At 53.5% G+C, this 27,880-nt stretch overlaps 1 protein-coding gene across 3 annotated transcripts in view; it reads left to right on the top strand.

Annotated features, from left to right (window-relative positions):
* TRAPPC12 (trafficking protein particle complex subunit 12) overlaps positions 1-27,880 on the top strand; it is an 85,939-nt gene that overhangs the window by 43,952 nt on the left and 14,107 nt on the right. For all 3 annotated transcript variants that reach the window (XM_008274555.4, XM_002721126.5, XM_008274553.4), the window contains exons 6-9: positions 10,663-10,775; positions 20,270-20,342; positions 23,029-23,102; positions 27,105-27,203. In XM_008274555.4, coding sequence (XP_008272777.3) covers positions 10,663-10,775; positions 20,270-20,342; positions 23,029-23,102; positions 27,105-27,203 — 359 coding nt within the window. The remainder of the gene's footprint in view (positions 1-10,662; positions 10,776-20,269; positions 20,343-23,028; positions 23,103-27,104; positions 27,204-27,880) is intronic.

Below are 27,880 nucleotides of genomic sequence, written 5' to 3'. Positions count from 1 at the left end.
TCATGCGTCCTCAGGGAGCGTGCAGCCTCACTTGTCAGCCTCCCGCTGTCCCACCCCCCTGAGAGGAGGGAGGCAAGTGTCAGGTCTTCATGGGCCCCAGCCTTTTCCTAACAGCAAGTGGTTTTGGTTTCATCTGTTTGTCTTTAATGTTGACAACTTAGGAATTACTGTTCATTATAGCACTTTAAGATACCTTGTAGAGACTGACGCAATGGCACAGCAGGTAAAGCCACCACCTGCAGTGCCAGCATCCCATGTGGGTGCCAGTTGGAGTCCCGGCTGCTCTCTCCCAATCCAACTCCCTGCTAATTCATTAGGAAAGCAGCAGAGGATGGCCCAAGTACTTGGGCCCTGCACCCCCGTGGGGGACCTGGGTGAAACTTCTGGCTCTTGGATTCAGCCTGGCCCAGCCCCAGCTATTGCAGCCATCTGGGGAGTGAACCAGTGGATGAAAGATCTCTCTCTCTCTCTCTCTCTCTGCCTGTGCCTGTGCCTCTCCCTCTCTGTAACTCCGCCTTTCAAATAAATAAATCTTTTTTTAAAATATGTGTTAAAAATCCTTTTGAGAGCCAGTCTTTATTTGTCTGCAATAACTTTATTAAATTTTTTTGACCTTGTGATTATTATACTAGAAGGCATTGTTTCATGAGAAGTGTTGACAGGGATTGTATCCATGGATGGGTGACATTATTACTTCATTCATTGTCATTCATTGTATTTCTTAGTTAACCTCTTGTACTGGTAGTGCATTTGTTGCAATTGATGAACTGGTATTCACACATTATTATCAACAAGTGTTCGTAGTCTACACTTGGGCCCAGTTCACAGCACCTGGCAAAGGGCGGAGTCAGACTTTCCCCTGCCCCAGGCGGCAGGCAAGCCTGTGCTATGTGTTTGCTGTATTCTTACCTCCAGAGAAAATGGAATGTCCATCCCAGTGCTTTCATCAGTCCACTCCAGTCCTGAATACTTAATTTCAGCCTCTTGTAGGCCAGTTAGCTGGTTCCAGATCTCTACCTCGATGAGAGGGAGCATGTAGGCCTAGGCGGTGCCAGTGCCTGGAGTTTTCAGAGTACCGCTCAACTGTCCACACAGCGGGGGAAACGAGTGCCCAGTCTTTCCACCAGAAGTAAACCGTGTTTGATGGCCTTCAATGTTTAGGAAAGGCAGTGCTGTAATGATTGCATGTGAAATCTTGTTTCAAAACTACCCCTTGAGTAAGCTAGCATCATGTCAGGCTAGAAGTGATGAGACTCTAATTCAATGCTAAATCTCTCTTCCCTCCCATCCACGGTCCCTTCCACCACGTCGGTCAAGGTGAATTATCATTGTGTCTTGAATCCTCATAGATTCTCATCTCTAGTTCTCAGACTAAGTTCTGAAGCTTTTTGTGTCGACAGATGAGCCGACACCATAGCTCCAAAGTGAGTGTTCATCTGACGTCAACCGTCAGCTTCGTTCCCCTGACAAAGTCAGTCCAGCTCTTAACGAGAACGCCCGCCGCCTGGTTTTGTGTGCAGCTCACTTTGCGCTGCGCAGGATGCGTCTGGCACTTCCGTCTTCGGAGGAGGCTGTCAGTCCTTTCCCTGCTCCTCACCTCGCAGTTCCTTTTCTGTGACATGCGGCGTTCCCATCTTGTCCCAGACACGCAGCAGTCATGTGCCAAACAACAGTGTTTTGGCCAGTGATGGTCCATGTGTGACATTTGTCCCGCGAGATTACTTTACCTCATGTTGTTGTCATAGCGAATGGTGTCAGTGCACACGACATCCTACCAGCGCTCTTCTCAGAATACACCCCCATTGGCAGGTGACGTTGCTGAGGGCTGTGAGCGTGGCTCCGTGGTCTTGGTCAGGCACATTTGTGCACCAAGCAGTGTCCCCAACACTGAGCGGCAACAGGATGGAACCCCTGGGCGCCGCTGAAGTCAGGGGAGAGGAATTCAGAGCAGAAATGTCAGCGGCGGCCTCATAACTCAGGAGTGTCCTCGGAGCTGGCTGATGTCAGAGTCGGTGCCTGGGCAAGGGCACAGTGGGATCCTGCCAGCGCTCACCACGCCGGGCGGCACCAGCGGCCATGTGTCCCTCCTGGGCCTCCCAGCAGCCTGGCCATGTCTGTTTCCCTGTCCTGGTGTGCAGATGACGCAGCACCCTAGGGAGGGTCCAGGTCGCAGTGCCTGGTGAGGAGCGGAAAGACTGTTCCCCTGCCCCTCGCTGCGGACACGTCGGCACCCCCAGAAGCGGGCACAGCTCCTGTCTGCTCCCTTTCATTTCTCAGGGCCCAGCTCCAGGACGGGCTGCTTCCCGGCACGTGCCTTTTGGACTTGTGCGGTGGCAGTGTGGATTTTCAGCACTGCGGGGGACTGTCTAAAATAAATTTTGTAGGAATATTTTCATTTAATGTTTTCTAAATGATTGATGAGAACGCTCCTACAGTATTTATACCAACCTAGATTTTGGCAGGTCATGACTATACATGGGAATCTTCCAGAAAAACAGATCCGTGAGGAATAATTTTTCCTTACAGATTGTGACTGGCCTCTTTTTCTTTTTTTTAACCGGCGCTTTCTCCCTGCAGGAGAGAGACAGGCCTCGGGGCTGGGGCGGAAGCCTTGCATATTTTATCTCACTTGGCAGCTCCGCTTAGCATGAAGGATTTTGCTGAGATTCCCAGTGTTGGCTCTTCAGGGCCCGACTGAGAGAATTCTTACAGCATTACTTTTATGCACACTGCTTTAAAATAGGCAAATGTCTGAACCACATCAAAGCCGTTTCTGGCCGTGCGTGCTTGCAGAGGTGGCGTGGTCCCCCCAGGACGGCGGCTGCAGCGCTCCTGTGGTGTACCCAGTGCTGAGCTGCATGCCTGGCACTGCAAACAGAACGAGTGTCCATGAGGTTACCGCTGTGAGTTTGACTGGAGGCAGTGGACAGCGTCCCCCACTGTGTCCATTTCCGGTGTGAACGTGTGTGAACCACATATTTTTCTACTCATTTAATTCCCTCTATTTGTCTCTTTCATATGAAGCTGTGTAAGTCTTTTCATGGAAGATTTGTAATCTGTGTAAGATCTCTCCTGCCGAGAACAGCGCGGGTGGTGGTGACGTGGCTCCTCGTCACCACCGTCTGCGTGCTTGTGTCTGCCCTGGGGGACGCAGGCTCCAGATTCGAGGCACAGGGAGGCCGCAGGCGTGTGCTGCCTGCTGTCTCAGGGACACTGTGGGCGCTGTGGGAAGCTCCCCCCGAGTCGGCGTGGAGCTGCTGCCAAGGGCCGGGTGCGGTTGTGTTGGCAGGTTTGGGTGAACTGTGACGGGCACATCCACTTGCGTAAGGGCCCGGAGGACAGGGTGAGGGAGCAGCGCCGGCCTGCGTCCTGTGGGGAACTCCCGCAGGCCCTGCCGGCTGTGGTTTTATGCCGGCACTGGAGGGCTGACCAGGTGAGAGGAGGAGCTGATCACCCTGGGGTTGGAGGCGCGAGTGACTGTGAAGTCCTCAGCAGTCACCTGTGGGGGGAAGGAGCCCACTGAGTTTTGTTCTTTTTTCCCAGCATGTTAAGATGTAACTCTGGAAGAATGTTGCAGCATCATTCATTTTCACCTGTGTGTGGTTTACACAACGTGTCCTGCAAATCCAAGGCAGAAATGGGCACGTTTGCTCACAAGTCGTTTCTCCCTGTGGAAAGCCAAGCTGCAGGAGCTCCTGGAGGCGCGTCTGGGATCGTGAGAGCGCTGGAAAGGAGCGTCAGCCGCAGGGCGTCAGCCCCTGTGCCGGCCCCACCGCCAGGTCCCTGAGACCCAGCCTGTCCTCAGCGCTCTCGGCTGAACTTCTTCCTCACCTTTCCCGTGCTCCGTGTTGTCCTCAAGTGCCTGCCTCGTGCTCAGACTCTGAGTAGGAGCTCTCGAGGGACACAACACAGTGAAGGAGGGCCGTTCTGCACGACGTCCAGGGAATCCATACAGTGATGGCTCTGTGTAGCACTGACTGCATGGTTTAATTGGGTCCTAGTAAACTTAGATGTGCATTTTGAGACCTCATGAAGACTTAAATGGCATTGCCTAATCTCCTTCGGGCTATGGAATGTTAGCCCCACAGCATTAAGGTCGTGGTCTGGAGTGGGCTCCCCAGTCTTCAGTGGGACATCGTGGTCTGCAGTGGGGCTCCCAGTCTTTGGTGGGACATCGTGGTCTGGAGTGGGCTCCCCAGTCTTCAGTGGGACATCGTGGTCAGGAGTGGGCTCCCCAGTCTTCAGTGGGACATCGTGGTCTGGATTGGGCTCCTCAGTCTTCAGTGGGACATGGTGATCTGCAGTGGGGCTCCCAGTCTTCAGTGGGACATGGTGATCTGCAGTGGTGCTCCCCAGTCTTCAGTGGGACATCGTGGTCTGCAGTGAGGCTCCCCAGGCTTTGGTGGGCACATCATGGTCTGGAGTGGGCTCCCCAGTCTTCAGTGGGACATCGTGGTCTGGAGTGGGCTCCCCAGTCTTCAGTGGGACATCGTGGTCTGGAGTGGGCTCCTCAGTCTTCAGTGGGACATGGTGATCTGCAGTGGGGCTCCTCAGTCTTCAGTGGGACATCGTGGTCTGGAGTGGGCTCCCCAGTCTTCAGTGGGACATCGTGGTCTGGAGTGGGCTCCTCAGTCTTCAGTGGGACATGGTGATCTGCAGTGGGGCTCCTCAGTCTTCAGTGGGACATCGTGGTCTGGAGTGGGCTCCTCAGTCTTCAGTGGGACATGGTGATCTGCAGTGGGGCTCCCAGTCTTCAGTGGGACATCGTGGTCTGGCATGGTGCTCCCCAGTCTTCAGTGGGCACTCACTGCACTCAGGCTCTTCATAGCTGCTGGTGCCGAGCCTCTGAGTGGCGTCTGCAATGCTGCACCTGTAACAAGGTCACAGCTGCTCAAGGCTGGTTGCACGAGCAAGGGCTTAGGTTGAACCTACTCTCCTACTAGCTCTGAGCTCAGGTTGTATCTAAAACTGTTTTCAAAAATTGCTTGATGTCTCCCTCTTCCAACTTGCATATGCAGTTAATTAAAGTAACTTTCTTTTAATCTGTTTTTCATCTCTCAGCTAAAAATACGGATTTATTTCATTCAAAGCTGTGAACTTTGAGGTTATACATACTGCATGTAAAATGATATTTTTATAATTTTCATCAAACTTCAGATCTGCTTTCTGTGGTTTAAGTGTACAAACCTCATACTTTGGCCAGTTGAATTCTGAAAGTTTATGTACAAAGAAGTTGATTCTTTGGAAGTTCTTTTCATAGAAGTTAGGTTATGTCTAGTTAAACCCTTACTGCAGCCCCAAAAAACCCTTAAATGCACCGTGAATAGAGCACTAATATTTCTTCTTCAGTTATAGCTGGCCAATATATTTAACAATATTTCCAATAAGGAAAAGTATATTTAAGTTCCAATTTCAGATTGCCAAAACACAGCCCTTCTCCACTCCCACTCCCTTAAAGAGATAGGTCCAGTTTTATATTGTGCCATGTGGTCTCATCTATGTATCTCATTTTCCTTCCAGTCCTTGGACATGCTGTCTTTACAGTATGCATGCAGTTGGGTTTATCTTTTCTCTCTGTTTTTTAACTTACAGAAAAATCGAGCAGATACTCCACAGAGCTGCATTATCTAATTAATATCTGTTAACATCTTGCTCTGGTGTAGCACACATCTCACAAATGATGAAACAATAGTGGTGCGTTGTTGCTAAAGCCCACAGTTTCCCTTAGGGCTCGTTGTTGGTGTTGACAAATGCATGATGACTATCCACCACTGTAGCATCACACAGAATAGTTTAACTACCCTAAAAATTCTCCGTGCTCTACTCACTAACCTTGACCCTGATAACTCCTGATCTTTTCAGTGTCCCCATAATTTTGCCTTTTCCATTAGGCAATCCAGTTGGGTTCATACTATATGTAGTCTCTCCAAACTGGCACCTTTCACTTAGGATTATGCACTGTGTTTCTTCCATGTCTTCGGTTGAGTACATCTCTTGTCATAGCAAAACATTCTGTTGTGTGCTAGACCACAGCTTATTGATCTATTCTTCAGTTGAGGAACATCTTGGTTGTGCCCAGTTTGAGGCAATTATGGATAAAGCTGCTGTAAACATTCTTGTTAAAGTTTTTGTGTGAACATAGTTTTTCAGCTCTTTCGGGTAAATACCTAGGCACTTGATTTCTTGATCTTTTGGTAAAAGTGCACTTAGTTTCATTAGTGTTGCCTAGCGTCTTCCAAAGCATTCATGCATTTTGCAGTCTGATCAGCAATGAATGAGAGTTCCTGTTGGTCCAATCTTCACTAGAATTTGGTGTACTCCATTTTCTTTAATAAGTGTGTGATAGTATTGGCATCTATTGGTATCTTGTCGTTTCATATACAATTCCCTAATGACATACTATGTTGAGCATCTTTTCATATGCCTGTTTGTCATTTATATGTCTTCATGGGGTGGGAATTCTTCAGATTACTTATTAATTTTTTTGTTTGTTTTCTTATTGTTGGTTTTTAGGAGTTTTTATCTGTTGGACAGAAGTCCTTTAGGAGATAGCTGTTTTACAAACATTTTCTTCCTATGACTTATCTCTTTATTCTCTTAATAATATCTTCCACAGATGATAAGTTTTTAACTTTAATGAAGTCCAAACTTAGAAATTGTTTTGTTTGATGGAAGTAGTCTTGGTGTTGTCTCTGAAAAGTTATCACCAGGGCAGGTCTTTGACACAGCAATTAAGATGCTGCTCAGGGGCCGGCGCCGCAGCTCACTTGGATAATCCTCCACCTGCAGCGCCGGCACGCCGGGTTCTAGTCCTGGTTGGGGTGCCGGATCCTGTCCTGGTTGCTGCTCTTCCAGTCCAGCTCTCTGCTGTGGCCCAGGAAGGCAGTGGAAGATGGCCCAGGTGCTTGGGCCCTGCACCCGCATGGGAGACCAGGAGGAAGCACCTGGCTCCTGGCTTCAGATAGGCGCAGTGTGCCAGCCGTAGTGGCCATTTAGAGGGTGAATCAATGGAAGGAAGACCTTTCTCTCTGTCTCTCTCTCTCTGTCTAAACTCTGCCTGTCAAAAAAACAAAAACAAAAACAAAGCTGCTTAGGAAGCCCCAGTTCTATCCAAGAGCCTGGGTTTGTGTCCTGGCTTCACTTCCAGTTACAGCTTCCTGCTGATGTGTGCCCTGGGAGGTAGCAGATAATGGCTCAAGTATTTGGTTGCCTACCACCCATATGGGAGACCCACATTGGGTTCTGGGTTCCTTGCTTCAACCTGGCCCAGCCCCAGATGTTATAAGCATTTGAGGAGTGAACCAGCAAATGGAAATGGAAAGTCAGTCTCTCTTCTCTTCTCTCTCTCTCTCTCTCTCTCTCTCTCTCTCTCTCTTTCTCTTTTTCTCTCTCTCTCTCTTCCTCTGTGCTTCCCTTCCTTCCTCCCTCTCTCTCACACCCACATACTATCTCACTCTGTACCTCTTTCTCACTTATTTTTTTTTAAAGATTTATTTATTTATTTGAAAGGCAGAGTTACAGATAGGCGGGTTGGGGGAGGTCTTCTATCCATGGGTTCACTCCCCACATGGCTGCAATGGCCAGAGCTGCATCAATCCAAAGCCAGGATCCAAGATATTCTTCTGGGTCTCCCACGTGGGTGCAGGGGCCCAAGGACTTGGGCCATCTTCTACTGCTTTCCCAGGCCACAGCAGAGAGCTGTATTGGAAGTGGAGCAGCCAGGACTCAAACTGGTGCCCATTTGGGATGCTGACACTGCAGGCGGCAGTTTTACCCACTGTGCCACAGCGCTGGCCCCTCTCTCACTTACTTACTATCATTCTCTGTCTCTTTGCCTTTCAAATAAATAAAAATTAAAACAAATAAAAAATTATCACCAAACTGAAACCACCTAGACTTTCTGTGTTCTACTTTAGAACATAGAACATAGTTTTACATTATACATTTAGGTCTGTTAGCCATTTTGAATTAATTTTTGTTAAAGATGTATGACCTGTGTCCAGATCCATTTGTTTTCCATGTAATTGTCCAGTTGTCCTAGAACCAGTTGGAAAAAGTATACTTTCTCCATTGAATTACCTTTGTTATTTGTCAAGGTGATTTGCTGTATTTGTGAGGGCCTATTTCTGGGCTCTCTGTTGTCTTCCACTAATCTAATTTTTCTTCCATCTGTAGCCCAGCCCCTTTATTATACAGCCTTTATTATAGTATAGGAGCCTTGGTTATAGTAGCTTTTTGGTGTGTCTTTTTAAAAAAAGAAGATTTATTAATTTATTAGGAAGAATTATAGAGAGAGAGAAGAGGAGGCAGAGAGAGAGGTCTTCCATCCACTGGTTCACTCCCTAGATGGCCATAATGACCAGAGTTGCTCCAATCCAAAGCCAAGAGCCAGGAGCTTCTTCCAGGTTTCCCACATGGGTGAAGGGGCCCAAGGACTTGGACCATCTTCTACTGCTTTCCCAGGCCATAACAGAGAGCTGGATCGGAAGTGGAGCAACCGGGACTTAAACCAGTGACCATATGGGATGCAGGCATTGCAGGCTGTGGCTTTACCCGCTATGCCACAGTGCCAGCCCCTACAGTGTGTCTTGAAAGTCAGACAAAGTCAGTCCTTAACTTTGTTCTCTTCAGTATTTTGTTGTATATTTCAGTCCTTTGGCTCATGTAAACTTTAGAATCAGTTTGTTGATGTCCACATAATAACTTTCTGAGATTCTGATAAGCATTTATTAAATCTGTAGAACAAGTTGTGAAGAGCTGCACAGAACTGGGCTTTTAGCTGTATTGAGTCTTTTTTATCCATGAACATGGTATATCTTTCCATTTATGCTGATTTTGTTTATCAGAATTTTAGAGCTTTGTTCATATAGGTCTTAGGCATATTTTGTCAGATTTATGCCCATGTATTTTATTTGTTTTGGTGCTGACATAAGTGATATTATATTTTTAATTTCAAACTCCAGTTGATTGAGGTATATAGGAAACCAATTGGCTTTTGCTTATTAACTTTGTATACTGCATCCTTTAATCATGTAATAGTTTAGCTTTTTGATCTGTTCTTTGGGATTTTCTACATACATAATCATATCATTTGTAAACAAAATCCTAATCTGTATACCTTTTGTTTCCTTTACTTAATGCATTTGCTGGGACTTCTAATATGATGTTTCCTAAAAGTGGTGGAAGGAACTTCTTGCTTTCTTCACGCTCCTAGGAGGAAAGTGTCCAGTTTCTCATCAGTGTGTTGTTTGCTACAGTTCTTCTATAGATGTCTTTATGAAGTGGAAATGTTCTCCCTATTCCTAGTTTCTTGGGAGTTTTTCTCATGATCCGGTATTGTATTTTATCAAGTGCTTTTCCTGCACCACACGCCACAGCGCTGGCCCCTATTTATGTTCATTGTATTTGAAAGGTAGAGAACAGAGAGAAACAGAGACAAAGGGAAATCATAAAAGTTTCCTTTTTTTGTTAAAATGTATGTATGTATTTGAAAGGCAGAGTGCAGGGCCCAAGCACCTGGACCATCTTCCACTGCCTTCCTGGGCCACAGCAGAGAGCTGGACTGGAAGAGGAGTAACCGGGACAGGATCCAGCGCCCCAAAGCTGCACAGTAACAGCCAAAGCCCTTTGGAAAAATTGTTTACTGAGACTGTATGATTGCCCACTGTTGGTATTTCTACATTCTTTTTTTTTTTTTTTTTTAAGATTTTATTTTATTTTATTTGGAAGAGTTAGAGAGGTAGAGACAGAGAGAGATAGAGGTCTCCCATCTGCTGATTCACTCCCCAAATGGCCGCAACGGCCAGAGCTGTGCCGATATGAAGCCAGGAGCCAGGAGCTTCTTCTGGGTCTCCCACGTGGGCACAGGGGCCCAAGCACCTGGGCCATTTCTACTGCTTTCCCAGGGCATAGCAGAGAGCTGGATTGGAAGAGGTGCAGCCGAGACTAGAACCTGGTGCCCATATAGGATGCCAGCGCCGCAGTCTGAAACTTAACCCACTGTGCCATAGTGCCGACCCAGGATCCTCTTGTTCTGAGAGATGAGGCAGCCGCATTCGAATCTTCCTCAGAGTTTGTCCCTCACCTGCTTCTTGTTCCTTCTACTCAGCACGCTCTGAAGCAGAGCAGCCCTGGCCAGTGGAGTGTTCAGGTCCGGTCCCCTTGCCTCTGGTTGGGACGGCTCTGAGACAGACCTGATGGAAACCCCCAGCCCTCACGGGAGGCACACCCTGTCTCGGTCCCTGGCTCCCTCATTGGCTTCCCAGGATCTCTTCCGGAACTAGTCCTTCTTCAGGTCCTGTTCTGGGGAGCCGACGTAGCTGAGCAGCCTTCTGCTTGAGCTTGCTGTACCAAAGAAATTCAACAGAACACCAAGAATTCTGTTACAGCTTCTCTTGGAAGGGGTCATCTGCTGTTGCGTTCATCCTGTGATGGCTTCTACCTGATGTGATGTGACTGCAAATGGCAGTGATGTGCACCTGTCTCCTCTGAAAATTCTCTTGCCGTACTTAGACACACCTTTATAGAGACAACCAAGGGGTGCTTTGTAGCTGATGCCATTGAATACTTCTCCAAGAAATAAAAGAATTCTGCCCTGGCTTCCACCAGGCTGTCTGCAATGCCTCCCCCAAACAAGCTAACCCAGCTTTGTTTTGATTCTAGGCTCCATGGTCCCCTTTTCGATGCGCATCTTACACGCGGAGCTTCAGCAGTATCTGGGAAACCCGCAGGAGTCACTGGACAGGCTGCACAGGGTCAAGACCGTCTGCAGCAAGGTACGGCGCCCAGGGGACCACACATTGGGTCCCTTCCCGGCCCAGGCGAAGACGCGGCATTGCCTCTGCCCCCAGGAGGCATGGTGCACCCCTGGGCTTGAGCCACTGCTCACTGCTCTGGCAAGTCTTCGAGTGCCACTGGCGGATGGCAAGCACAGTTCCTTTCCTGGAAACTACACATGAGCAGGCGCCCAGGCTGCCAGCCCAGGTGCTGCCATGAGCTAGACTGCTCCTGCATCCCGTAAGTACTCAGAGCACTGCTCTGTGCCGGGCTGATCACCGCAGCAGCAGGAGAGAGGTGATTATGCAGTCTCCCAGCATCCAAGCAGGCTGTCCTGTGTCGCACGGTGGTCATCTGACCTGAGGCTGCTCCCAGGCGCGGTGGCTCAGGTGCTCGGAGTCCTCTTGGTTGTGAAGGAACGAGTCAGTGGGAGCCTGAGCTGTGCCTCCCCACACTGGGTGGCTTGGGGGAAAAGCGTGTGACTCACTCTGCTGTGGGCAGCTGCACCCCGAGATCCTCGCCGTGGGCCGGGGTGACACAGCCTTTCCCGCCTCTCCACAGTGGTCTTGCGTGGGCTGAATGGAAGAGTGAGGAGGAAATGTGGCAGGCAGCTGTTAGGAGCGGCAGCCGCACACACAGGAAGATGGCGACTGCGAGTGTCACACGTCTCCTTGGATTTCCCAGCTATTCTTAGGGGAGTTTCATGGAATCCAGACGGGGGTGCCAGTGTTTCCAGTGGGGAGCGAGGAGCAGCTGCCCTGAGTGTGGACAGGCATCTCGGGTGCCCCGGTTCCCTTAACTTTGCGACCACTTCACCGTTGGTGTCATGACGTAGAAGACATAAAGAACACCCTGATTGCTTTCTTACACTTAGGCCAGTCAGTGCAAAAGTTGTGTCACCCACTCTTTCACAGTGTGATGCTTGAAAGCACAGTTAAAATTTATTTCAGAAGTAGGAAGCACGTAACGTGGAGAAATTCCATTCGGTGAATGTGAACTGGGCAGAGATGATTTTCTCATTCTCTTCTTTTTCATGTTGCGGGAGATGTCTCCTGGTGTTTGAGAGAGAAAGCTATGTCGGGAGATTTGAGGTGGACAAGTCCATCAGTTGGAGTAGTTGGAGGCCAGCTTCCTGGTCCTAAAGCACTTCCTGTGTCCTGCACCAGGCCCCCTGGGTAGCATGGTCAGGGCCCTTGCTTCTGACCTCTCCTGTGCCTCGGTCCTGCTCTGTGCCCTATGGGGAGAGAGGAAGCCCTGAGGAGTCCTGCTCCTCCCCGCTGCAGTACCCCTGGGACGTCCGCCAGGTGGGCAGTGACGTCCACTCGGAAGACCTTATGGAAGGGTGTGCCCCCCTGATGCCTGGGGACAGGTTCACTGGCCAGTGGGACTGGGCCCCCGGAGACTCAGAACCGGATGCAGGCAGCCGACAGCCAAGCAGGAGAGGAGTGGGAGAACCAGAAGGGTCACACAGGGGCCCAGGCTGCCTCACTCTGGGGGATGAGAACTTGAACAGTGCGGGGGCCCCTGTCGGTGAGTGAGGGCAACAGCTGGCTTTCCAAATGGGAACAAGTCGCCGGGCTCAGGTAGCTCTCATACTGTTCTGTGGCGTGACCCGAATCGTAGCCAGTGTTTCTTGTAGTGCGTCATTGCAGAAACGTCCTTTGTTCTAATCTGTAAGAAAAAATGAGCCATTGTACCTAGGAGAGGTGGTGCGTTGGTCTCCACCATACAGGATTTTCATGGTCACCTTCAGTAATTTTATGTACTCTTTTATGAGAGGAGTGGACTTAAAATTTGGCCCCTCCCCCAAAGAAGACCTGGCCACATCATGGAGGAACTGATGGCCAAAGACAAGAAAGGGAGAGACCCAGGGCAGGATATGCGGTCAGCCTTGAACCCCCTCACCTTCAGCCCTGCAAGAGAAAAAACATACCTGTTAACCTCCCTCTGCCTCCCGTGTGTGTCAGGGCACTCCTGGCACCTGCACACAGGTGGGGCATCCTTTCCCTCATGAGCTCGTGGATGTTTAACTGAAGCTGGTTTGGCCTGGACACCAATACTGCACGGAGGGGTATGGAGAACTTTGTCTAAGGCCCCCAACTCAGCCAGAGCAGCTCTGCCTGAGCCCATTGAGTTGTTGGTGCAACCACATTCCCTGAGCCCTGCTGTGCACTCTCTGCTGGCCTTGGGTGTGTTTGACACTGAAGGTGAGTGCGTATTTCTCTGGGTCCTGGTTGGTTTGCAGCCACTCACTGAGTAGTCATCCAGGATTACAGATGGGAAGTTTGTGCTCATGCTGGAGTCGGTTCTCTCAAGGAGTACAAAATCTGAAAATAATAAAACCACACAAAAAGAAGAAATCCAGGTGGCCAACAAATATATGAAAAAAATGTTAAGTATCACTAGGCATCAGGGAAATGCAAATCAAAACCACAGTGAGATGTCACACCGCCTCAGTGAGATGGCTGTTATCAACAGCACAGAAAGGAAAAACTGTCAGAGAGGATGTGGAGAGAGGGAAACTCTCACTCTGCTGGTGGGAATGTAAATTATAGTGCAGCCAGTGCACTGAGCCGTATGGAGACTCCTTAGCAAACTACAGGTAGAGTTGCCATAAATCCACTGCTGAGTAAAAGTCAAGAAACCATTGTATTAGGGGGCCGGCGCTGTGGCACAGCAGGTGAAACCGCCGCCTGCAGTGCTGACATCCAATATGAATGCCGGTTCGAGTCCCGGCTGCTCTACTTCCTATCCAGCTCCCTGCTCACGTGCCTGGGAAAGCAGTGGAAGATGGCCCAAATAGCCGGGTTACCATCTGTGAGGGAGACCCCACCAGAGTTCCTGGCTCCTGGCTTCAGTCTGGTCCAGCCAATATTGGACACCTGATTTTCTGTCATTAACTGCAAAAGAGACAGCTCTGAAAGGTTTTAAAACCAAGGATATCTTCGTAAGAGCAACCCCTGCCTGCTGTGTCCCTTCCTGTGCTGTTTGGAGCACTCACCACGCCCGCCCCGAACTGTGGGCAGTCCAGCTCTCTTGACCTGGCTTCTGTGTGGTCCAGCACCAACTGTGCAGCCATGATGGTGCTGGGTCTGTGCCTAAGATTTCCCATTAACTGCCTCCCTTGGTTAGCGCTTAGCAGCTGGGGATGTGCTGCTGTTACCCCAATTCCCAGACAAAGAAGCCCAGCCTCAGAGAGGTACAAGACCACCCAGACCCCTACCGCAAGGTGGAGGTGGGGCCAGTCCAAACTTGGCAACTCTCTGTGGAATTAGGCCCTGGACCTTCCTCCTCCCTGCTGTACAACATCCTCTCTGATGCCTTCGTAAGCAGTGGCTGATGTCGTTGTGACAGTGCCAGAAATCCAATGACTCTGCTGTACTTGCTGTCTGCCAGAAATTGATCTGGCCGGCGCAGGGAGCTGTGGACTCCTCGGGTGGGTGAGGAGAAGCAAACGGCAAAGAGAAGTTAGTGTGGCTCTTCAGTTAGGGCAGTGGCATCAACTTTGATGGGGTCCAACTTCAGCAGGACACCACCTGAGATCTTCACTGGGTAGTCCAGGGTGTGTTTTACCTGCTTTGTTTGAACCATGTGGTGAGTTAGTGAAGGTTTGGTTCAAATAGAATTGTATCGCTGAAGAATAAAATACGCCCAATTTGAAGCCAGTGTCCTGTGCTGCCGCGGCTTGGAGAAGTTAAGGACCCTCACTGTTGGGGAGCAGAGGCCTGTCTGCCTGCTTCCTGTGCCCTCCTCACTGGCCCGCAGGGCGGTCTCCAGCTCGGGCCCCAAGACGGTGGTGCACACCAGCTGGGAAGGAGCCGAGCAGACACGGAGCTGGAAGTGTTGCATGAATAGATGTGGTCCATAAACAATGACACCCAGTCAGCGTGAGGTTCCGGTCATCACTAGACTAGCCCAGCAGCCTGAGCCTCCACTGCCCCTCATCCTCCACCGGCCTCAGGCTGGCATGGCTGTGGGCATCCAGTGACCCAGAGTACTTCAGGGGCTCACCCTCAGCTGCAGGACATGGGAGAAGAGACACCGTTGTAGCTTCTGGAAGAGAACTCCATCTGCCACCATCAGTGTGGTTCGCTTCTCTGTTGAGGATTGCTAACGAGGTAGTAGTGAGAGCTCTGTCTCTAGGAAGCGTTAATGCCTTTTTTGCAGAGGATTTCTGACGCATGGACATGTGTAGTTCTGCTGTTTTCATTTGTCAACAAAATGAGCAACGCAACCGCAGCCCGGCCACTGTGGCCCTCTCACGGCCGCTGCTCAGGGGGCCACTGCAGGGGCCACGCCACTGCTGCTGCGCCTCGCCTGGCCCAGGCCGCTCAGCCGCCCCCACCCCACTTTGCTGCTGCCCTAGCAGAGAACAGGTTGCCTGTGGCTTCCTCAGAGAGCAAGGGAATGATTGACAAGTGAGAAGTGGGAAGACTGCTTGGAAGGTGCCTGCCTCCACCCCTGAGGCCGCAGATCTGTCCTTTGCCACGGGGTCTCCCACCCCCAGGGCCTGACTGATGCCTGGCACACCCTCTCCCCCACTGGCGCCTGGAAACAGAAGCTGTTGACATCCCTCGTCGTCTGGGGCTGCAAGATCTGGGTCTTCGCTCGGCTCGCGGTGGACATCCGCGGAAATCCGATCTGCAGTCCCTCTGAGCAGCTCCAGCCCAGTCTGGAACCTGCTGTGCCCGGTGAGCTGCAGGCCAGCGTCTTAGCAAGAAGTCTGGCCCTGAAGCACGCGTGGTGGCACACAGGAACGTGGGTCCTCAATGTAAGAGAAGGTCCCTGAGTGCCGCTTGCTTAGCGCTGTGTGTTATGTATTGTCTCCATCTCCGATTGAGATGGGAGGAAGAGAGAATTTTTGCAGAGTGTGAAGGCCCTAGAAGACGCTGTCCCAGCGGCCGTGGTTGTCGGCTCTGGAGTCGGGCGGCAGCATCCAGGCCCTGCCCTGAGCGCTGTGAGCGCCGTCCAGCCTCCTTTCTGTGATGGGTGATACCGCCCGCGCCCCCTGGGCTGCCGAGAGCGTGGATCAGAGCCACAGGCAGTGACTCAGCACAGTGTCTGGGATGCAGAAGTGTTGAGTAATTCTGTGAGTGGCCTGGAACAGCTCCAGAAAGCCTGTCCCCTTCGGAAGCCTCTTTCCAGAAGGCATGCTGGGCAGACCGGCAGTAACCTCCAGTCTGGACTGAAGAGTGCCAGCCTCCTAGTGGTCTGTGTGCTGGTGTGCCTGAGTGCACCCTTCCCCCCAGACCTATCCTACTCTCCCCACCCCCGCCACTGGGACAGCCACCAGAGGGACATGGACACAGGTTCCTCCAGACCAGAGGTGTTGAGTGCAATCCCACCACCTGCCGCCCCCTCCCACACAACCCCCAGCCCCGGGAACTGCACACAGTCCAGAACGTGGGCTGGTCTCTCTAGACCTGAATAGGTTACAGATTTTCTGCAAACACTCCTGGTTATATATGGGGTCAGCTGGGACATTCATTCAAGGCATCTAATTTTCTCCTTGGACAAAACACAACCAGGTTTTTAATTTTGAATAAGTCCTCTTCCCTCCTGTGCTGTGGATGGCTGCTCAGAGTTGTCTGCCCCGTGGGAGTGGGCCTATCCTCCTGCAGGGAGCGGGGTGGGGAGACAGGGTCACCCCCACCTGCTCCTTCTCAACAGAAGAGTCGCTGTGTCTAGTCCGTGTGCAGGGGGTGGGAGTGAGGCCCCACCGTGAAGAGGGTCACAGACCATGCGGGCAAATTCTGTACCCCCGCACGTGGCTCGTCAGCGTGGTCTGCTGTCCTTGAGCACGAGCGGGGGCCCTGTCACAGCCCGCCCTGAGGCTGGTTTCAGCTCCTTGGTGTGAGACTCTCTGGTCCCAGAGCTCAGGGCAGTGCCTGCAGGTACTCTCAGCTCGGGTCCCAGCCCTTGCCTTGCTGCATGGCCACCACACGATCCCAGGGTTCCCACAGTCCATGTGGTGTTGGACAGCTGGCGCAGCACCGAAGCCATTGCTCCAAGTTGCACATACCCAGGCGCGGGTGGAAGAGAAACCACACAGTACGCTGGAGGCAGTGGAAATTTCTTTTAATTTCTCATCGTTTCTCCTTGTGTGATGCACTGTCATGGATGTGAAGCTTACCGGCGTCTTCAAGCACGTTCTCACCACAGCGCAGAATCCGCAGTGCGGGCACAGAAGAGTGTGCTCAGGCACACAGCTAGGGAGCAGGGGTTCAGGGGGAGGGGAGCCCGGAGCCAGCCTGACCTCGACCTGGGTCTTTGCTGTTCTTGTGTCTTAGCCGCTGCCCTACAGTGCCTCCTGCACAGCCTGTTGCTGTGAAGATAAAGCCAAATGCTGCCTGCGCTCCAGAGCCTGCATACTCCCCGCATCTGTAAACCCCAGGTCCTCTAGCTGGCAGCAGTGCTGAGCCACCACAGAGCTCTGGTCCCATCTGGCACCAGCCAGCGGCCCCCAGGCTTTGTCCTTGTCCTCCTCAGCTGCCACCAGCAGGGAGGGCACCAGTGTAGGGACTTGATGCACGGATACACTCAGCGTGAATGCCAGAGCCCCATGCCTCAGTCTCCCCATCTGTGTAAAGGGTGAGGAGAGGACCTAGTCCTGGGGTCAGTGCAGGATTCAGGAGCCGACACTGGAGAGCACTCAGGCCCGTGCCCAGCACATGGCAGCTGCTGCAGGAGTGTTTGTGCAGGCTTAGCAGAACCTGGTACCTCGTGGATCTGTGGTACTTGAGCCCTGAGAACCTCCCTGCCGGCGCTGTCTCCAAAGCGGATTTCTGTGGCGGGCTTCCGGGACAGCAGTCGAGACCTGGAGTGCACACATCCCCTGACAGGACCTGAGTCACAGTCCCGCCTCTGCCTCTGATGCCACATGCCTGTTGATGCACACCCAGCAGGCAGAAGGCAGCGACTCGGACCTGGAGTGGGGAGACCCCAGTGGTGTTCCCGTCTCCTGGCTTCTGTCTGGTCCAGGCCTGGCTGCTGTGGGCATTCGGGTGAGCCAGTAGCAGGAGCACTCGCTCTCACTCTCACTCTCTCCACTCTGCCTTTCAAACTAAATAGGTGAATAAGAAAGAACTTAGTGTGAAGACCCAAAAATGCAGAATCTTACCGCATCCATTGTTTAAAACTTGTCATCACTCTGAGAAGGAAGGGGACGCTGGGTGAGGAAGTTGGGTTTAGCACTCAGGGCCTCGTGCCCCAGGACCCTCGCTGTTCAGCCTCGGGCGTCTGTGACACTAGGTGCAGGAAGACAGGTGAGCAGGACAGCTGTGGCCCCATAGGACTGACATCCTGGCAGGGGACACAGACTGTACATGTGCAAGTCAGCCTCAGCCAGTCGGCTGGGTCACTTTGAGTGTCACTTGGATCATAGTATCCTTTCATTTTAGTTCTATGGAGCTGAAGGAGGCACCTTCACCTATGGGTTTTTGACCAAATAAAGTAGAGAAGGCAGCATGTTTCCCGGGTCCCTGCTGTGTGATTTGCTCACCACCCAGGTGAATGTGCCTGACCTTTTCAGGGCATCTTCAGTGTGGAGCGGGCCTGTGCCCCGTGGACTGACTCCCTGGGAAGCAAACCCAGAGCTGCTGGCCGCGTCTGATTCAGATCTGGACTCTGGTCCCGTCGTCCAGGGTGGAGGGGCCAGAGAGAAAATTGCAACCCCAGCACCTCTGCAGACTGAACAACTTCAGACTTTGCTTTACTATCTGAATCTCCTAAATAATTCAAGCCTTGGGTCGAGAGTTGTTGTTTGCAAAACAACATTTTGCAAACCAATGCCCCAGTCCCTTCTGAAACCAGACAGCTATGTGGAGAGCAGTAAAGAGCACCGTATCCATTCAGCTCACTCGGGGAGCACTTCTGAATCCACTGGGACCTGTCCAGTGGCATCATCCAGTAATGCACACTGAAAGTAAAAGCTGCCACAGAGGCTGAGAAAACGGCATCCATCATGCATGTACTCACATCTGTGACAGGTGCCTTGGGTGGCTTCCCTCCCACTGGGGCTGAGCCCCATCCCTGGGCTCCATGTCACGCAGAGGGAGAGCTGTGGTCTGATGGCATCCTGGCCTCTTCCCTGTGCTCCTGCCCAGAGAGCAAATGATGAAGATGAAGGCATGGCTCTGGGCCTACAGAGAGATGGGGAGCAGATGGATGTCCCGGTTCCTTTCCTCTGCGTGTGCTGCCGCAGCTGGAGACGGTGCCTCCCTGTCTGTCTGCACGTTGGCAGCACTGTGGTGGGAAACTCCTTCGTTCCCAGGTGCTTCTCTCCTGCCCTGAAGTGCCCAGTCCTCCTCCTCTGCCAGTCGTGGTGGCGGCCACTCCATCCCCTCTTGGTTCCACACCACGTGGACCTGGGTCTGCTCCATGAGTGGGGTGCGTGGGGATCTGTGTGTCCCCTGCAGACTTTGCTGCATGTCAGCGTGGGGGCAGCCTGTGGTGCTGGGGCCCAGAGAGCAGCAGCGACCCAGCCTCCAGCTTTTGTTCTGTTCTGGAGGTTTTGTTCTTTGAAGCAGGGGCCTTCCCTCTCTTTGTCCAAGTGTTCACGGCTTTGGACCGAATCCAAACCCCTACCCAGCCACTGCCACTCTGCAGAGTCCCTTGTGCCCCTCCTGCCACCTGGATGCCCTCTGTTGTACCCGAGGCTTAACTTTGCCGCACAAGGACTCTGCTGTCAATTCCTGCCTTTACAAGTGTTTAGAGGACAGGTCCTCCAGGTTGACCCCAGCTGGGTTCTGTTACGGGTGCAGTTGTGGGGGCGACACCTGGGACCCGTGAAGAGGAAGAGTGCTTTGTGTTCCCAGCCAGCTGTTCCCCATCTTAAGCAAGCAAGCAAAGAAATACAGTATCCCAGTTTCAGTAGCGAAACCAAGACAAAGTCGCAACTTAAAACAAAAAACAAGTTATTCCCCAAGCACTAGGGGGCGTGCAGGTTTACCTGACGCATTACAAGCCCCCCGCCCCGCCCTGGAGGAGGAGGACAGATATTTTCACAGATGTTCAGAGTTGATCACTCTGAGGGGTAATGTACTTTTGTTGGAAAAATCAGGGTGGGCATTCAGCCAGCAGCTACGACAGCCACGTCCCATGCTGGAGCACCTGCGTTGAGTCCAGCTCCAGCCCTGGAGGCAGCAGGTGATGGCTCAGGTGACTGAATTGCTGTCACTCATGTGGGAGACACACATTGCGTTCCCGGCTTCAGCCCTGCCAGGACCCATCCCTTACAGACAACCAGGAATGAGCCACCTCCCCCACAGTAAAGAATCTGAAAACAACACCCATGTTCCCTCGGCATGGTCTGGGATGCTTTCTGAGTTGTGAGCCTGCATCCCACCTCAGCCAGAGAGCAGTCCAGTCCCTGTCTGCTCCCACATGCAGCGTGGGTGCTCTTGGAGGGAGGTGTTGGCCCGTGCGGAAAAGCCTCTGTGGGTGCGGAGGCAGAGTCGTCTGTGACGTGCTGTTCTTATGTGAAATGTTGCAGATCCTGAGCAACCTGGAGCAGGGCCTGGCGGAGGATGGGGGCGTGAGCAACATGACCCAGGAGAACAGGCAAGGTGCGTGTGACGCAGGCGCTGTGGAGGGTTCTGCAGGGCCTCCACTCAGCGCTCTTCTGCAGGGAAGGCGAGCACCCTTGAGCTGCTTAGCAAGAGACGCAGACACAGGGACCTGCCACGCTGAGGAGCTGCGTCTGTGGGGAGCGAGGACCTGGCCCAGCCAACCCTGCCGTCACAGGCTGTGAGGAGGGAAAGTGAGGGAGTGGCGGGGAACTCAGGGCTGGGAGCCCGGCTGAGACACTCGAGCAGATCATTCTGGCTGACCCTGCCCAGTGCGGTCGACCTCTAGTCACACCTTAACCCGACTCGGATTTTCCTCCCCTCATCCTGGCTGCCTGGTCCGCCGTCCGTCCTACCCCAGCACCTGCCCTGCTGTGTCGTCTCCACGGCCTGCTGGGACAGCAGAGAGCTGGAGTGGGAGGCCGTGAGGGCTCAGCTGCTGAGCCCAGGTCAGTGAGGCCCCTACATATTTGAGAGAGTGGGGAAGGGGCTGACCTACCAAGCCCACCACCAGGGACCACGTTCTTTAAATGTGTGTCCTTTGAGAAACTCTGACTGCCAGCTGTGGGGCTTGTGTGTGTGTGGGTGTGTGTATCTGTGTGGCGGGTGGTGTGGTGAGTGTGTATGTGAGTGGATGGTTAGGTGTGTGTAGTGAGAAAGTATGGGGTTGAGTGAGTGGGTTGTTTGTGTATGTGGTGGGCATATATGTAGTAAATGGGTGTATTTGGGGGGGTGTGGTAAGAGGGTATGGGGGTGAGTGGGTTTTGTGTTTATGAATATATGTGTATGATGAGAGGTTGTGTATGTGAGTGAGTTGGTAGGTGTGAGTGGTTGAGTGTGAGTATTTTTGGTGAGTGTGTAAGTGGATGTGTGTGGTGAGTAGGTGTGTGGTATTTTATGAGTGGATGTGTGTACTGAGTAGTGTGTGTGTGATGAGTGTTTTGTGGGTGTGGTGAATGAGTGTGTATGGTGAGTGTATGTGGTGTATGTGTGTGAGAGTGGATGTGTGGTGAATGGGTGTATGTGGTATGTGTGTGCTATATGTGTTGTGAGTAGGTGTGGTAAATGTGTGTAGTTTGTGTGGTGTGTATGTTGTGAATAGGTCTGTGTGGTGAATGGGTGTGGTATGTGAGTGTGTGTAGTATGTGTGTGGCAAGCGTGTTTTGTGAGTAGATGTGTGTGGTGAATGGGTGTATGTGGTGTCTGTGTGTTGTGAGTAGATGTGGGTGGTGAGTAGGTGTGGTCTGCCTACACTCTCCTCAGTAATTGAACGCAGGTTTGTTAACAAGGCCTGGAAGAGAGAGGTCTCCTTTAAGGTGTGGATGTGCCTGTGGCCAGCACTGGGCACCTGCCGTTTGGTTCAATGGCGCCCCTGTGTTAGTGGGAGGGGCACACAGCTGTCAGGAATCGGTTCCTGGGGCTCCAGCAAAAAGTCAGAGTACACAGATGTGCAAGGACAATGGGGGAGCTTGGAGCTGGAGAGAAGTCTGAAGATAAGGAAATAAATCCAGCATATTGACGCCGTCCCTAGTTTCATCCATTAAGAAAAGATCCCTCTAGAGGTGTCCTCTTCATGGCAGCCCGGCTGCAGTGGGAACGCAGGCGGCTGCTGTCTCTTCATTGCTGGGTGGCAAAGGAGTTGGCTTCTGCATTGTGGCTGCCAAGCTTGTCAGAGCAGCAGCATCCTCTCAGGAGCCTGGCACCTCAGCACGACCACTGGGGCTGCCCCAGGAGGATTCTGCCCAGGCTGTGCCCAGGTGCGTGGCCCTGAGCTGAGCTCACGGTGACTTCCTGGCCGACAGTCCGTGCTGTTCCTGGGCATGTCCGCCTGCATCCGAGTGTGGACTCCTCCAGAGGGCGTGGCCAGATCTCGGGGGCCAGCATGGCAGCTGGAGGTCAGGTGGACTCACCCTCATTGTCAAGGAAATGCAAGTAGGTGATTCAGTACTCAGCCGGGCCTTCCGTGATGACCCCCTGTAGGGACAGACAGGAGTCCTGTGTCCGCCTGCCCTCCACACAGGCAGCCTCTGGGGACATGCTGGACCCTCCCAAGTCCACAGAAGCAGTTTGCAAACCACAGAGAGATGGACCTTGGAGGGGGTGGCTGTGCAGGAGGACAGGCGGGCCCCAGGAAGGAGGTAGCATGGGAACCGCACCTCCCTCCCAGACTCAAGAACAGCGGCCGTGAGGAAGTGGCTGCTGAGGCTCATGGGAACTAAAGCAGAGCCCCGTGTCCTGACCCAGGTGCTTCTACACCTGCCCTGGGGGTGCCACTGGTCTGGGTGTGCTCCCGCTGCCAAGGGCTGCCCAGCTGCCTGGGCGGGGCCCTTCCAGCGAGTCGGCTGCAGGCAGGTGTGTCTGCTACCTCACATCTGCCCATTTTCTCAGGCCCTGGCTTTGGAGACACGGCTCCTGGCTGCATCCCTGGACCATTTGTCTAAACTGAGGCTGAGCGGGGCCCTGCCGGGTCTCCTTGTGGCGTCGTTTGTGCACACGGTCCCTTCCCAGAGCCCACTGCGGCTGTCCCGGTGGGAGTGCTGTTCGCTGTCTCCCATGGGCTCACGGCGCATTAAACATTCCAGGCTGAAACTGGCTGACACTAACGAGGGAGCTTTTCCACTGGCATTCGCAGGACCCGGTAATGGATGGCCAGCAAGAGCCCTCATTGTGCGCCCTTGTCTTACAGCCTCTGTTCAGCTCTGGAGGACGCGTCTGGGCCGGGTGATGTACTCCGTGGCGAACTGTCTGCTGCTCATGAAGGTGCGTGGGCGGTGCTGCCGTATATTCTGGAAGAGGGTGGCAGGCGGTTTACCAGAGCAGAGCGCGGCGGCACACTGCTGGGCGAAATGCACTTCACGTCTGTTGAAAGGAATTCAGCAGAATGTGGAATGCACGGCGCCAGCGTGATTGTGCAGACACGGTCTGACTGAGTTGATTAAACCCGTTCTTCGCCCCCGCCCCCCCACCCCGTCTTGTCTGAGTCCATCCCAGAAAGATGTCCTTTGTTCTCCCTGCCCAGAGGAGGGTGTCCTTCCTGACATCTGAAGACGGGCTCCCGCGAGACCGCCTCCCGCGGGGCTCACCCCAGGGCTTCCCCGCACCGAGGAAACAGCCAGGAGGAGCTGCGCTGAGCTCGGGGTCGTTAGTTGTTCCCAGGCTTTTCTCTGGCTCCTGCCAGGCCCTCCCCATCCAGAGCAGCCGTGTCTCCCGCCTTTGTCTGAAATGCACTGCACGCCTGCTCCTCCCCTCCCTGGGCACAGGGGTCCGGAGCTGCGGCAGAAATCAATTAGCAGCAGGCGCCCAGGAGCCGTGCTGTTAACACCTTCCGGGCTATAACTCCTCCCCAACTGCCCAAGGTCATGCAGGAGCTGGATTTTCAGCTCAGGAAGCAGAAGTTTACTGGGGGGAGGGGAGCATGTGGGGGCCACCGTTTAACCCTGATGCGGCAGCCCCAGTTTAAACCTTGTCCCTTAGCAACCCAGGGAGGGTGCCGGCTGAGTGCGGCTGTAGATCCATAACCACATGGAGCCAGCAGGGAGACCAGCAGCTGCTGGGCCTGCCCTTCCTCTGCGCCTCTGCGGAGGTGGTGCTGGACACAGCAGACCATCGCCTTCGTCCCCTGTAGCAGGTGACCTGATGCAGCCTCTGGCCTGTGAGCCCCAGCCACGCCCTAGTCCATGGCAGCTCTGCCTCTCGGCACATAGACAAGGGCACAGATTAAGAGGGTGCTATGTGTGGGTGCTTCGCCTCTGAGAGCCTTGTGATGAGGCTGGTGGCCTCTGCGGTCACGCTGGTCCCTGCCCTCTTCCTTTTCCTGCTGTGCCCTTCCACCTGGCCAGCAGGGCCTTCCGTCCAGAGCAGGCCTCACTCCTGCTCCTGGATCTGCAGTGGGCACAGGTTGCTCCCTCCTTACCCTCACGCTGGCAATAAACAGGGGGCCCCAAAGCACTGGGTTCTGTCCGCTGTGCCTTCCAGAGCGGGCCCCACCTGGCAGCCCAGCCACCCACGGCGAGGCTGTTGCTACCAGGCCACTGTCAGCTTCACCTGAAATGCACCACTTGCCAGAACATTGTTAGCCAGCAATGAAGGGTACGGTGTAAATTCACGGGACTGGCCTTTCATTAATCAGAGGCTAGATCTGTTTCACTGGTGGGTTTTATTTGCAATTTTAAGATGCATTAATAGGAAATTGGGGAATAAAAATGCTTTTCTTTGTTGGGTTGTGTTAATAACACCAGGCAGCACTATAAGGCTTCTCCTTATCTTGTTGAGACTCAGTACGGAACATATCCTTGTATTTCAAAAATACTTTCACAATGGATGTAATTTAATTTGGAAGTTTAGTTTAATCTTCCATTTTCACGAGTTAAAAAAAAGTGAAAAATTTTTGCAATTAAGGCTGATCCAATCACATGCATTCTGTTGCCATCTAGTGAGCATGCACGGTATTGCAGAGGTGTCTGGAATTGGTACGTGGTGGGGGGTGGGGGTGGTATCCTATAATTAAATTATGGATGTGGACGAGCCGTGGGTCATTTAATCGGCCCCTTAAGTATTCTGAACTGCATTTCCATTGCAGTGAAGGTGAGTGGTAATACAGTTTAGTGATGAGAAGTCTGTTCCTGTTTTTTAGCTCCAAATAGTCGTGTAATGCTCTATAAAGCACCGTTGCCTGTGTGGCAAAGCCGCTCTGTGTTGCTGGCCAGCCACACGAGCATGACTCGAGGTGGGCCCAGCCATGCTGCCCCTCCGGGTGACCCAGCCCTCTGCTGGCCCTGTCTTCCTCTCTCATTGAAGGGAGCGTGGCTGTGTGGCTGTCCTTTCTCGCTGAAGTTGCGCCACACAGGAAGGGCCGTGGCTGGTGTCACCGCCTCCAAGCAGGTGTCGCTGCTGTGGGGAGGAAGTGGAGACCGAGCTGCCAGAGGCGCGTCCCTGTGAGCGGCCTGCAGCCAGACGCCTGTGGTCTGGAGAGAGCACTCAGAAGAGCTCCCCGTGGCCAGCATCTCTAAAGGGCTGTGTTTCTGGCACCCTCCTAAATAAACAATTTAACTGAATAATAACACCAAGCAGCTGTCCAGCAGTCCTTCATTCCCATCTGGTGTGTGTGATGGCGGCTCCGGGAGCCACGTCAGCCTCCAGGCAGGCATGCCGTCCACGCTGAGGGACCAGACCTGTTAGGTCGCTAACGCTGCAGGCACAGCTCCTCACCATGTGGCCGTCTGGCCTGGAATCCAGCCGCTGTACATGACTCTGAAGCCTGCTGTCCACCCAGCGGCTTGCTCCTAGAAGAGCAGCATGGGACTAGGTCAGCGCCAAGGGCTTTTGCCAGTCACGGGTCATTGTTTGGTCTTGTCAGGAGGTCACCCTGGGAAACACGGGTCCCTGGCTCCCGAACACAGAAAGTGGCCAGCCTGCCACGCTCCCACCTGGGCTCTCCATGGGCCTCAGGACTGGGCCCTCTGAGGCTCCTGCACCATGCATGGCCCACTGACACTTCTGGGACAGCAGCCAGAGGTCAAAGGATGCCCTTGTTGGCTTGGGCCCAGATCAGAACCCACAATTCCTGGCCCGACCGATGCTCCAGGGGCACCGCCCTGCACCTCCAGAGAGGTCTGGGTAGGCTGCTGCTGGCCTGTGGAGCATGCGCAGCCACTGGGATGAGCCCTGTCCTGAGTGGGCTGCTCCCTGAACCTCTCCCAACAGGACCCAGCCCCAGTGCTGGCCCTGACTTTGCTCAGGGATGGCCGGCCCTGGGGCAGAAGTGCCTCACGGTGTGTGCACGCCCAGGCCGCTGTGCCAGGCAGCAGGGAGCTGTGGGGCAAGAGAACAAGCCTGGAGCTGTCTGGCCCCAGGGAGCATCAGGCTGGGATGAAATTGTTTTTAATGAGCTGACAGGGATTGGACCAGAGAGACGTCCTGCTTTTTTTCCTGCCAAGCTGGAGTTTTACTTGCTGTCTGTCTATATCACCCCAGTTAGCAAGCGAGTGACTCCAGTCCCCGTTTGGAGAAACTGAAAATGTAAAAGAATCGGGAATAAGAGCCCCTTCTAGGATCCTGTGAGGAAGAGTTAGGGAAGACCCCGCGAGGAGCCTGCTGCTTAACTCAGCGTTGCTGGGGCTCCCGTGTGACTGACAGGAGCTCCTCCAGCTCTCTCCCCATCGAGTGGGCAGCCAGACCTAGGGACAGATGGTGGGGGCCAGAGGAGGGCCCTGGCCGGCACCACAGACGCCTGAGTGGGGGCGTAGGCAGGGGCGCCGTGCGGCGTGCAGGCACCGAGCCTAGCAGCCGGGCCACGCCTCTACCGTGTGGCTGCTGCGGAGCAGTGAGCACGTGACTTCCTGAGGAAGGCAACCTCCAGGTGTATGCTCGGTCTCTCGGCCAGGGTGTTTTGTCTGTGGCTGGATTGTCACCTATAAGGATTTTACTCCAGTCTCTAGTAGGGAAAATGTTCAACTGAGAGACACTTAGCACACCTGGCGTGTGTGTTTGGAGGGTGGAGACGATTGCATTTGCAGTCCACTCCACCGCGTTGAGAGGAGGAGGGGAGATGGCAAGGGAAACATGGGATGCATTCTAGAGGCTCGGAGCGGACGCCAGCCCTCGGGCCTGACCGAAAGACCAGGAGCCCCTGGTGGCCCTTCAGTGACAGGAGGACTTTAGAACGCTGGCTCCGAATCTGCATCCCCACATGAGCCCCTAGGGCCGCTCGCGCTGTCCCCAGCTGCAGCTCTGAGTGGCACTGTTGGGCTTTTCTTCCTGCAGGATTACGTGCTCGCCGTGGACGCCTATCGCTCGGTCGCCAAGTGTCACCCCGAGCAGGAGCCGCAGCTGCTGAGTGGCATCGGCCGGATCTTCCTCCAGGTGCCTGTGAACTTAGTTTTAGTTCTGCAAATGTAGGAAGTGGTGGGGAAGATATTCCAAGGCAGTCGGGCGCGACCCTGGGTTCGGGTGTGACTGTCGGCCCTGTGGCTCTGACATGATTAGGCAGCCCATTTCGAGGTGCGCACTCCTGCAGAGTCTCACTGCAACGCTCGGTGTGAGTTTGTGTAGATTCTCACTGCAACGCTCGGTGTGAGTTTGTGTAGATTCTCACTGCAACGCTCGGTGTGAGTTTGTGTAGATTCTCACTGAAGACGCACTGTAAGGGCCGCCGCTGTCCTACTGCAGTCGGAAGAGTGTGGCCTGCACCAGGAAGAACCACACTCCCTGGTGACTCGCGGGGAAGAACACTGCGTGTGCGCTGGGCAGAGGGCGTCCAGCCAGGCAGGGTCTTGGTAACGCCGAGAGCAGGGCCTGCTGCCTGTGCCCTCTGCAGGGAGTGCCACGGAGGCACATTCAGTGACGGAAGTTCCCGGGGGTGATGCGTCCCCCTGCTCGTTCTGTGAGTCCCAGGGTGGCAGTGCCCTCCCTGCAGGGTGAGCCTGAAGCAGCTCTTTCCTCACCCACAGTCTCCTAAGATTGCTGGCGGCGTGCTAGAGCTGGGCCATGGCAGCTGGCGGTGGAAGCACCAGGACCTGACAGCCACAGGTCCCGCTCGG

Source organism: Oryctolagus cuniculus, chromosome 2 (assembly GCF_964237555.1).
Source record: "Oryctolagus cuniculus chromosome 2, mOryCun1.1, whole genome shotgun sequence".
Taxonomy (NCBI): domain Eukaryota; kingdom Metazoa; phylum Chordata; class Mammalia; order Lagomorpha; family Leporidae; genus Oryctolagus; species Oryctolagus cuniculus.
Note: the sequence above shows the minus strand (reverse complement) of the source record. Positions and strands in the feature narration are given on the sequence as shown.